Source organism: Hydra vulgaris, chromosome 08 (genome assembly GCF_038396675.1).
Source record: "Hydra vulgaris chromosome 08, alternate assembly HydraT2T_AEP".
In the NCBI taxonomy this organism is placed as follows: Eukaryota; Metazoa; Cnidaria; class Hydrozoa; order Anthoathecata; family Hydridae; genus Hydra; species Hydra vulgaris.
This window is the reverse complement of record NC_088927.1, coordinates 27898591-27911813: the sequence shown is the minus strand read 5'-3', so window position 1 is coordinate 27911813 and position 13223 is coordinate 27898591. Positions and strand designations below refer to the sequence as shown.

The 13223-nt window shown below is 27.8% G+C and overlaps 1 protein-coding gene across 1 annotated transcript in view; it reads left to right on the top strand.

Moving 5' to 3' along the window:
* LOC136083199 (uncharacterized) overlaps positions 1-13223 on the top strand; it is a 75468-nt gene that overhangs the window by 60494 nt on the left and 1751 nt on the right. Inside the window, exons 10-11 of the mRNA XM_065802605.1 lie at positions 1249-1284; positions 8222-8257. Of these exons, the coding sequence (XP_065658677.1) occupies positions 1249-1284; positions 8222-8257 (72 nt within the window). The remainder of the gene's footprint in view (positions 1-1248; positions 1285-8221; positions 8258-13223) is intronic.

Here is a 13223-nt window from a genome sequence, read left to right as displayed (position 1 = left end):
ATGAAAGAAATGCTAAAAGAGACTCTTTCTTGCCATGAATTCACTAAGAACAAGAACTTTCTCATCATGAACTCACTATAAACAAGGGTTTAATTGCTGCTTTGAGTTCTGAACAAATGGACACAAATGATAATTTATTTAGACTATTAATACTATTAAGTTGCTCAATAAATAATACATCATCTTTACATCTTCACAAAATCTTTACATCATTTTTACACCCTTACATTATCCTTAAATCTTTGCATCTTATTTTTATTTTTACATCATCTTTACATCATCTTTACATCTTTATGTCATATTTACATCATCTTTACATTTTTACATGATTTTTACATCTTTAAATCTATTTTATATCATCATTCAGCCATGTGGATCTTACTGCCAACCTTAAAGTGTCTGCGGTTTGCATTTTTTGCCAAAGTAATTTTTTTAATGTTATGGTGTTAAAAATTTTGTGCCAACCTGATGCTGACCAAAAAAAGAGGTTGACAATAAATTTTGTTGGTCTTGTAATTTTTTAATTAAATTAATAATTAGAATTTTTCCCATAAAATTAAAACATTGTTTTTTTTTAATGTTAATATACAAGACAGGAGAAAATTTAAAACTTTATAATTTGAGTGATTGCCTGCCCAAACCAAAACCTTTATTCGATGTAGAAGCACTTCTTGCATGTCCTCCATATTTATGTCAGTCGATGTATGTGCAGTCCCTGCATGTTCAGTCCCTGCATGTTCTCCCTATTTAAGTCAGTCAATGTGTGTACACTCACTGCATTTTCTCCCTATTTAAGTAAGTTGATGTATGTGCCCTCCACTGGGCTAAACCCTAAATAAACCATTTGATAAAACAAAAATGTAAAAATAATTAAATAAAACTGAATAATTAAAAAGCATACTGAGAGCTACAACCCTTGGAATTAGGTTCGGCATTCAGCAATGCTGACCTAACTGCCGACCTGAAAGTAATTGAGGTCGGCAAAAATTTGCCGACTTCTTTTCTATGTTTTATGGTTTGAACTTTGTATCAAATAGTTATTGCCAACCTCATTTTTCCTAATTCCGAGGGTTGGAGCCAGGAATTAAACAATCTTGTTCTGAGCATTCATAAATCTCTTTGTCTTTTTATTAAGAACTTCTTTAAGTTTATTAATTTTACAATTAACTTATATAATTAACAAGTTATTGATAATACAATGTTATTGTTTTTTGTTTGACTAAAAATGTTTTTTTATTTTCTTCATAGGTCCGCCTAAAAAAAATAAGACCATAGTTGTACCAAGTAAGTTTTTAACTAGATTAAGGGTAATTCAATATAAGAAAATTGTCACTTATCAAATTCAACCACTATTTGAATGATCTTATAATATTATACAGTTTTTTTATATGATCTGGTTTTCATATAATGTCTTGGATATGATATTTGAATTGTTTTTATTACTGTTTTTTATTAATAAAATTTTGAGATATATGTAATGATGCTCATTTCTTTTCATAAAATAAATTGTCGGAAAACCTTTACAAGCGTAAAATTGACATTAAACTTTAAAAAAATACCTTTTTAAGTAGGAAATCTTTTTTTTAGCTGCTTCTGGAGATGTATATGCTTCTTTCTGGAGATGCATATGCCTCTTCACCTAAACAACAAATGCATGTTAAGATGATTGCTAAATTTTTCAGATTGCAATTAGTAAAAAAAAAATAATTAGTATACAAAAGCAGCTGATAAAGGGGATCTACAAAAATGGTTTGTAAATGTTCCCTAAAAATCCTGCAAATAAGTGGTGAAGAGTCAGAGAAATGTTGTAGGAAAATTGTTAATGTTTTATTGAGCCCCGGCCCTGGCTATTAGGAACTTCTTACAAACCTGTAAATGTAAAAACTAAATATGACTTTTACAAATACCTGGCCATGGCCCTGGCAAATTTAAAAGATTTACCAGGGGTTAATACCTGAGACTAGTAAAAAATTTATAATACTTTGTATATCATTCATTTACTATACATTAAATACTGGTTGTGTTGCTAATGTAAAATTTACCAGAAAAATTTTTGGTATATTTATCGGAATATTTTGAAAATTTGTAAAGCAAAATGCAAATGTAACCTTTAGTTTCACACTGAAAAATAAAGTTCATTTGCAAAATTATAACACTTTCTTTACAAATAAAAACTTTTGCTTATAGCATGTATACTATATATAAATATTGTAATATATAATTTATAAAAATAAAAATATGCGTTGATGCTGTTGAAAAATATTTTGAGATTTGAAGCATTTAATGAAAGAAAAATATTTTTGAAAATAACGGGTGATGCGGAAGTTATCGGACAAAATAAAAGCATCAATAACTTATTTATAAATAAAAAAACAAACTATTATTATATTTTTTTTAAATAAAGCATTTATCTTTTAATAAAAATATATTATTTTTTATATGAAAAATCACCACCATCTGCAATTGATCTCAATTTTGCTCTGGCGCCTTTCATATGCGACTGTAAAAAGTTTAAATCAATTTCTTGTAGTTTTAGTTTAATGCGATCAATCAAAACTTGCTCTGTTGAAGCTTGCCAATCTCCCTCGTAAACCTTCAGTGCCAAATGTCCCCAAAAATTTTCAATTGGTCGTGCTTGAGGCACATTTGGGGGATTGGATTCTTTATCAACGAAATAGACATATTGGTCCATCCAATTTAGAGAATCTTTAGAATAATGAGAACTTGCTAAATGACCAAAATAAATAGTTAAAGTCTCCATGATACTTGTGAATAAATGGAAGAAATCGTTTTTCTAAACATTCATTAATATAGATTGATGAATTGATCGCTACAGCCTTGGAAGTGCGAAACAATGGCTTGGACATACCACAGTCATATATGGCTATCCACATTAATTTTTTTGGAAATTTCTCTTTTCCTATAAAACGAACACTTTCTGGGCATGTCTTTTTGTTGTTTGTGTAGTATCCAGAATTTCCAGGCATGTTGTCCCCTGCAAAACAAAAGTATTTTTTGTCATCGATGACTGGAAGCAATTTTGTGTTATAGAGTTGGTTAACTAGTTTCCTGCTTCTTTTCTTTGCCCTTTATTTGTTGTTCTATAGTGTATTTTGGAGTCTTTTGCGTTTTCTATATTTATTATTCTATTCTTTTAACTGACGACCAATTGTCGATTGATTCACACCGAATTTAATACCTATTTATCTCTGACTGACCCCTTTTCGATTGTTGACAAGTCTCGTTAATTCGGCTTTCATTTCTCTAGTCCAAGATGTCGGACGACCAGGGTGCTTTCTATCAGAAAACAATTGAACAGTTTCAAGTCTCTTTAGGTTATCATATATTGTACTTCGAACAAATTCTTCCTTTTCAAAATGATTTGTGATTTTTTTTAATTTTATATTAGGTTTATTTACAAAAAACATTTTTAGTCGCTTTCAAAATAATTCTCGTTGAGCTGCATTTAGCCTCATTTTAAATAATTGTGTTTCAAATAATGAAGTTTATATCTTATAGAACGTTTATGTCTATGCATAAAACCACAAAAACTAATTATTATGCTCAAATAATGAAATTAGGATTTGTCCGATAACTTCCGCATCACCCGTTAGTTTAATTTTTTTAGTTTTAAACTATTATTTTTCTTTTGAATTTTATTTATTTTTCAATTTTCTTTTTTATAGCTGAGCAATTTTTAAACCATCACAAAACAATTGCAATAATGCAAAATTTGCAAATTTTTTTTACAGCTTTGTGGTTCTTTTTTATGCTATGACTATTTTTATGACTCTCACAAGACAAGAAAAAGGGCCATAATTTTAGACAGAGATATTGTGATAAAACAATTTTTCAAAAAGCTTATCTATTTTTCATATTTAAGGGGCTTTGATTTATGTACTAAGTCCTTTGAAAATAAGAAACTTTTTAAAGATGAAATTGACTTATGTACAACATTTTAAAACATCTTAGATTTTTTGAGGACAATGTCTGACTTCTTAAAAGCTTGATTACATCTCATAAGAGATTCCAGTCTAGAAGTCAAGGCCCAACTAGAAAGATTTTTAGATTTAACTTTACCTATGTGTAGATTTTCAAATATTTTAAACCTAATATGTCTTAACACCAAAAAATCTAAATCAAATTTTTTTTCATCTTCAAAAAAGTACTATTTTGACAAAAAATGTTAAAATTAAAATCAAAATTAATAACAAATGGCTACATCCTTTGAGAGTTATTAAATATCTTGGTTTGAGAAGTTATTAAATATCTTAGTTGATTGACTGCAATTTTTCATTGAACTTTCACATTGATGAGCTATCCAAGAAACTAACTTTACCTAACAATATGCTTTCAATATGTAGATGACCTCCAGGAGACAGAGGTATGCATGATTCCATGTAGCGATTCTTTTGTAAACCATGATTCTATGTGGCGATGTATTTTGTAAACCATGATTCCATATGGCTATGCTTTTGTAAACTATGATTCCATGTGGCGATGTATTTTGTAAACCATGATTCCATATGGCTATGCTTTTGTAAACTATGATTCCATGTGGCGATGTATTTTGTAAACCATAATTCCATGTGGCGATGCTTATTTTGTTTTTGTTTGATGTATGATACAATATTATCTCTTGAAGTGCTAACTTTTACAGCAAGCTGTAAAAGATAGTACTTTAACAGTTGAACTGCTTACAAAAGTATTATAAAGTATATAAGCACTGATGGAAATGATACTTATCAAGAATGCTTTGGTAATTGGCAATAAAGCAGGCTCAATCAAATTCAGGCATGAAACAATGAGTTAACCTTGTTTTAACTTTCTAAAACTTTAAAAAAATATCATCGCACATGTCCAATGATATTTTTCTAGTCAGTTCGATGCACCCAATTAGATAGATTTGGGATATAATTCTTTGGAATATATAACTTTGGAAATCAAGGGACCTGTCTTCCCTATTTGAATTTTCTGGTATCAGTATATATTTCTGGTATCAGTATATATATAATTTTATCTTGTAGAGGTAAAAAATCGATTTTTTACTTAGACTTAATAGTCTGATTTAATTTTTCAAACTTTTTGCTCTTGAGGTATTGTACTTTTATTCCATATAGGTTGGATGTATCCCACACAGTTGGCATTCTCAGTGCAAAACCATAAAGTTTTGACCGATTTTTAGTAACTGTACGGGAATTTGATATTAACTCTTAATTAATTGTTGTTAACACAAGGTTACTAAAAATTTGCACAAAAAAGAATTGCTTATAATTGTCATTTAAATTATATTATTGTTTCACAACTGATCAAATAAGTAAGAATAGCAAAAGTAGATCTTATAACTGAAAGTGTCCCATAATTTTAGTCTTAAGCGAGCAAAGAAGGTTTTCAAAATATTCTGGACTGAAATCTCGTAACTAAAGTTGAATTTTCTTTTTCAGGTGTTTAAGATTTTTTGCATTGAAATCATTGAAATAGACTCTCTAATTTAGATGAGCCCAAAATGTCTCAACAGTCCTTAATTGCGGTACATTTGGTGGATTATCCTTAGAAACATAGATTATATTAAACTTCTTATAAGTTTCAATTGTTAGCTTTGCATAATGAGAGCTTGCACCATCAGGTCAAAATATATATTTTATATTTTTGTGATGGGAATTGATGAAGGGAACAAGTTTCTTTTCAATGTATTTTGGAATATATTTTTGTATCAATGGCATTATTCTTAATTGCTAAGAAAGGCTTTGATTTACCAAATCTACTGATTGCAATCCATACTAAAGCTTTTGCTTGAAACATTGATTTAAACTTATATTTAATTTTATTTTCAGTTTTTTCTTTATCTTGACTATAAAAACCATCATTTGTGTTTTGGCTGATCAATGTAAAATAGGACTTGTCATCCATAATAATTTCAAACTTATTTGACGGTTGGAAAAAAGTTTTCGAAAGTTTTAACAGTTGTTGTTTTTGTTTGATTATTTGAGTTTCAGAGCTTTCTGGTGGTTTCTTTCTTTTGAAATAATTAAGTCCATGCATGTTAAAAATTTTATAAACATAACCTATGAACTCCATATTTTAATGCAAGTTTTCTCTGGGAGATACCAACTTTATTTTCAGCTTTGTTAATGAGTGAAATAATATTTCTTATGTCCATTTTGTATGGTTTTCTACCGCTTCCCAACTTTCTTTTTAGGTCAATATTGTCATCAACTCTTTTAATAATATTATAAATTGTTTGCCTTGCAACTTTCATTTGCATAAAATTATGGACTTAAATGCTTTCCCTTTGTCTATGTTATCTAAATAGAAGTTTTCAATAAGCTTTTGTTTGTCGCTTTCTTTAATTCCATCCATTTTTTTAATATAATTTTAATTCCCAAAATCAGTATCAGATTATAAAATAAGAATGTCTAGTGAATATATATTAAACTTTGAACTGCCAAAATATTTGAATTTGTTTTCAAGTTTTAAACGTTCAAATTTTGTGCAAATTTTTAGTAGCCTTGTGTTTAATATGGTCATTTATGATTGGTAAATAAAATGAAATTTAATTACCTTTCAAGCATGTATATGAGGAAGTTGTATAATCTTTCTAATAATTGTTCTTCATATCCATACTTTACAATGATGCAGGCTTGTTATTGATATTGTGATTTGCTTGATATTGTTTTTTAAAGTGATTTTATTAGAAAATGTGAAGTATATTATAAAAAAATTTTAAAAATTGAATATTATAAATATGCAAAAAAAAATCAGATAAGGTGACATCACTATTTTAACAGTTAAATGACCACAAATCAGTTTATATATAGTTTTTGTGCTCTAAAAAAGTTTTTTAATTTGAATCTGCTTTGTAAAGGATTGTCTATGTACTAAGTTTTATGTTGATACTTTATACTCTTCATTAAGGTGGTAGACTACTAAAAAAACACTGGTTTTGAAGTAAAATGTCAAAATTTAGTTTTTGGACTCTTTTTTTCTCCAAATTTTATCTTTTTTCATTTGATATAACTATAATGTGTTGTTTAAATACATAAAACATTTTAAAAATGCATATTTCAAGAGTTAATGATAATTGTAGATCTTAGGAATGTCTAAGCAACAGAAAAAAAATCCTAAATAAAGCCCTAAAATCTATGCTTAAGCTATCCTAAGCTTCTTATTTATATTTGTCAAGTGTTGAGCTATACTTCAAATGAATCAGTGATATGTTTCTGGTGGACATTAAACAAGATTTTACTTGAAAAAAACTATAAATATTTTTTAAACTTTCGATTTTTGTAATACTAGCTTAACGTAGAAACATTTTTTTGTCGTCATTTCAAAGTTTATACAATAGCAAAACTACTTTATTTTAATTATTTTATAATTTTGGTTTTCTTATTTTATATAGCAAAAAAATATTTCTTTTTCTTTTAAGTATCACCATTGCCAACAAATAAACCTATTGTTAAAAGTAAGTAAAGTTTTTAAAATGTAAAAATAAATATATATCATAATGATAAAAGTTTACATTGTTGTCTTCATAAAAAACATTTTTAATCACAGTTGAATTTTTGCAAAAGGAACATCTATTTAAAAAAAAATCATTTTTGTAAATTATAAATTTTACTAAATAAAAATAAAAATGATAATACTTCAAAACCTATAGTTTACCTCTTAGACAAAAAAATCATGCTAAAAAAATGCTGAGTTGGTTAGCATTAGTCAGCAATATTAAAGCTTAAATATCTCAGCTTTTTTAAGGAATTGCTGAAACTTAGATGTTTTCTTAACTTTTTCTTAATTTTCATAAAAATAGATGAATTTATTATGATTAAGCATGAGAAATTTATTTTGAGGTTTTAAGAATAAATATTTTCTTTTTTTTTTGTTTTTTCGTGATTTTTCTGAAAATAGAATTTAATGTTTAAATTAAATAGCTTATTTAACAACAGTTAAAATTTCAATTTACAGTAGAGTTTTGAACTAAACTTGAAAGACTGAAAATACACTCACTTATTAAAAATTCACATAAAAAACTGATTAAATAAAAAAAATTTAATAAAAAAAAAGGAAAAACTTGTTTTTTTAATGCTTGTTTACACAGCCTGTCAGTATAGTGTGCCAAAGAAACACATTCCAAAAATTATGCTATAGCAAAACTACTTTATTGTAATTATTTTTAAATTTTAGTTTTCTTATTTTAAAAAAAAATCTTTTTTTTTCTTTTTAGTATCATCATTGCCAACAAAAAACCCAACTGTTTCAAGTAAGTATACTTTTTAAATAAATATATATTAAAATGACTAAAGTTTTCATTGGTGTCTTCATAAAAAGGTTTTTTAAACACAGTTGAATATTTAGTATCATGATTGCAAACAAATAGTCTCAATAAACCAATAGTCTCAAGTAAGTAAACTTTTTAAACTGTAAAAATAAATATATACCATAATGCCAAATGTTTGTATCATCTTAAAAGCTTAAATTGTTGTCCTCATGAAAAAAATGTTTGAACTAAACTTTAAAAGCTAAAAAATAGTGGCTTTCGTAATAAATCAATTAAAAATTCAAAAAACTTATTTTCACCTTTAGATAGCTTGCAGCCTAAACTATATTTCTATTTTGTTGTTTATTTTTTATTTAAACAATTTTTTAAACATCTTCACTTCAAACAAGGCTGTAAGCATCCATTATTAGAGTGACAAGTAATGCAAGAAGAATTTTAGTAGATTGCGCAAGAGATGCTAGCTCTTTAGAGCAGCCCTTATTATAGTATTTACAGAAAAGAGAAAGAGAAGCAATGACAATGTGACAATTGCTGAAGGTTGGCTGTAAACTATGTATACAATGCGTTTTTACACCTTTTTTTTTTTTTTTTGAAATAAATGAATGAGTTTTGCTGTCTAACAAAAATTGTGGATTTCAAGTCCAGATTTAAAATCCACAGTCACTGTAAGCCTTAGGCCGTTACAAATAAGAGATCAGATTAAATCAGCTGCTTGTTCTAAGCAATCAAATAGTAAAGACTTATGTAAAGACAAGAGTATAAAGCTGAGTCTTCATCAAGTAGAGCCACTTTAGGTGTAAATTTTTTCATGAAGATTGTTATTGTAGATAAGAAACATTACAGGAGCAAAGATAGAACCTTGTAATACCCTTAAAGTTACTCAAAATGAAGGAGAGTGTAGGCCTTCAAGAATAACTATAATACTGCAGTTAAAAAGAATTGATTTAATAATCTCAAAAACTTTATATAAAGAAACTAATAATAGAGTGAAACTAATCATAGAATAGTTGAAGAGGTAAAATGTTACAAAAACTGTTTCTTAAACTGTCTTCTAGAGTTTTGAAAAATTAGAACCACTTATTTAGCACTTTTAATAGTATAGCAAAAATTGAAGAGAGTTCTGGAGAACACTTTTTTAGGACTATGATGGAAATCTTGTCTGAAGCACAAATTGTAGAATTATAATTTGTTTGCTTAATTGAGAGTTAACTTTAGCATTGGAAACCAGATTGATTTGGATGTTTAGCAATGGGTTAATTTGTTTAACTAGTATGACAGGAAGAGTATGGCCATTAGATTCAAGAGTCAAGTTAGAGGAAAAGTTCTTTTCAAATAACTCTGCCCTATTAATATAGGGAGAAGTTACAAGATCAGAGATTAAAACTTTAGTTAATGACACTGATTGTCCAAAAGTATCTAGAACCTAACATCTGAGATAAGATACAAGATTTAGCAGATATAATATATAACAGTTTTGGTTATTCATTTAATTATACAATAATCCACAATCTTAAAAAGAAACAAGATATATTTCAACCTGATACTGTCACTTTAGGAGGTTATGTAGCTGTAGTCTATGATGATAAGTTGTGGATCGGCATTGCAACTAAAACCAACCTAGAAGAAGTTGATGTTAAAGTTAAGTTTTTTCACCCAAAAGGTCTATCAATCTGTTTTAACTGGCCTGAAAGTGACAACTACTGTTTATTCCCAACATCAACATATTGAAAAAACTCTCTGTTCCACAAGCTTGCTCTAGTTCCGGTAGAAACTATGTGTTTGAAAATGCTGAAATAAAAGAATTACAAGTAAAACAGCAACAATATTGTGAACTGTGAACTATATTACACAGTCAAAATAACTTACATCTTCGATACCTTTAAAAATCTTGTATATTTAAGTAACTTTTTAAATTATGATTAACTTATTTTTATTTTATTTATTTATTGTTTTGGAATTTCTTGAAAAAGCGATGTATCTTTGAAGTTAAAGTTCTATATGTTTTAGTTTTTTTTCCAGTTAAATTTTTTGTATCTAGTAAGATTATAAGTAGCTAATAATATTAACAGCAAAAAAAAAAAAAAAAAATTTGACAGGGGTGTTTTGAGATATACGGCCCCAAAGTTGGTTTATTGAAACAAGTTGTTTTATTAACTTTTAAAAATGTTTCTTTAATATTTCAGCATTTTAAGAATGTTCATTGAATTCAGCATCAAAAAAACATTATATAAGTTAATTTTTTTATATTTTTGCTATTTTTATTTCTTATTTTTTTAAGAAAAATGTTTTTTTCAGAATGTTATGAAAACCGGGTCATTTTGGGAAACCAGGTCAATATTAAAATTGCAGTATCTTGTCAACCGATCAACATTTTTAGCTGAAATTTTGCATGCTATATTTTTTTATAATTAGGAAAAATGTGTCAAAATAAAGAGAAGATGGTTCAATGGACTGGATGATTTGACGCGAAATTACCCAAAATTTAACATCAGATAGGACCTTTTTACATTGATTCCTTGCAATAATAAAAAGTCATTAATTCTTAAGCGGATGTTCTTGTAAATAAGATTAAAAAAATGATTACGGTTGAATAAAGTAACTGCTCAAGATGGTGAAAAATGTGGAGTAGAAAGAGGCTTGACTTAAAAAGGCATAATCTTAGACAGATTAAAAAATGTTGTATCAAACAATGTTTGTTAAATAAGAATAAAGTGATATAGGTATCAGTATGTAGAGAGGTAGCAGCTTTAGGAGAAAATGCATAACAGCATAAAAGAGGAAGGCTAAAGCCTGATGATGATGATGATGATGATGATGATGATGATGATGATGATGATGATGATGATGATGATGATGATGATGATCATTATGATGATGATGATGATGATGATGATGATGATGATGATGATGATGATGATGATGATGATCATTATGATGATGATGATGATGATGATAATGATGATGATGATGATGATGATGATGATGATGATGATGATGATGATGATGATGATGATGATGATGATGATGATGATGATGATGATGATGATGGTGATAATGATGATGATGATGATGATCATCATGTTGATCATGTTGATCATGTTGATCATAACAATGTTTATATATGAATATATATACAAAATAAATAAAGTTTTTAACCTGAATTTTGAATAAAAAAACAACAACTTTTGAATGTACAAAGGTTTATGCAGCCCTGGTCACAAACCTGACCCTGGCTATATTTTATCAAACCCGGTCTTGGTCAAATTTCAACCTCAGTCACTTACTACATACAACCTGTTCAGCATTTTACATGCTTTTTGTCCTTTAGATAAATATTATTTAAATAATATTTTCTATTTTATTTAGGTAGTTTATGGGTTGGAATAAATATAGATATGTTGGTATGATGTATATAATGGTATACATACATGTTTGAGTTTTGATTTTTTTTAATGTTGACTGTAGAGTTTTCACTTTAAATCGTATTCTTTGGGTATTCTTCCCTTTGCAATCATTGTCTTATTTTATTATTCTGACCTATTATTCGAGGGACCAAATATTGTTACCTTTGTTTTCTCCTACTTCACAATTTCATCAACACATAAGACCTGGTGAATAAAAATGAGTAATTGCTTTTACTCAGTAATTGGTCAGCTTTATTTGAATAAAAACTTTAGCAATTATGGTTTAGTTTTTGTTCACGTAAAGTTGAACAATTACTGAGAAAATTGCTTAACTTTATGTAAATAAAAATTTGAGGAAAACTGATGAAGATTTTATTTACGTAAAGCTGACCAATTACTGAGTAAAAGCAATTGCTCATTTTTTATTCAACGGGCCTATAGTAACATGAGGCAATATAGCAAAGAAATCATTTAAGTCAAGTCAAATTTTTTTTACCAATTTAAAAATAAATTAATAACCAACATATCTAAACACTACCAAACAGACAATGAAAGAGAACTTTAAGTTTGGGATTAAATTTTGTTCCTTCAATTACAAATACGCCTTTTAATGTTTAGATAATTGCTTTTGAAAGTTTCAAAACAACCCTTCTTTAACAACTATTTTGGGATAGAAAAGATAGTTAGGCATCCATTTCATAAAAATTTAAATTGATCTCTCATAAATCTTAATTTGGTGATATAACTCTGTTTGTTTTCTCACCGAAAGATGAAAAAAACTTCCTAAACTTATTAGCGCACCTAACTTACTTATGTTTAATGCCACAAAACCATCAAAAAGTCAGAGAAATGATGTGGTATTTATATTTTAGATAAAACTGACTATGAATACAAACACTGGTATTTATCTATAACATATTAGATGAAAAAGGGGTTCAAGGCTAACAGAAATTCTATGCCTACCCTTCAAGTTTTTGCATAGTAGGTCTTGTCAGCTATTCTTCAGCTATTTTATTTTTGACATTTGAAATTTGCAATACATATATTAGGTCTTTATCATGAAAAAGATATAAATATTTTTGAAAATAGTCAAAAAAGAATAGCAAAGTTGATGTCTAAGTTACATATAGGGCTGGTAATGGGTTAAGTTTAGACCCAGGCCTAACCCGATCCATTTAATCCGGGTCTGGGTCGTCTTTTTTAAACTTAAAACCTGCCAGACCCAGACCTGTCAGAACCCTTAATTAAACAAATTTGGTATGGATCTTATAATATCGAGACCCATTATACCCTGGCCCAACTAACATTATCTTAATGCTTTTAGGTATACTTAGAACTTTTAAAATGCCCATTTTAATTATTATTATTTTTGATCTAATCCATTATTAGGCTGATATATATATTTTTTACAGCATATGTTTTTTAAAATAGTGACAAATATTTTCTCTACAATATTGAATCCAGCAGTAAAATGCTATTTTAATCATGTTTGTGAAGTTTATTTACAAATAATGATCGTCGACACAGTTATAAGACCATAACAA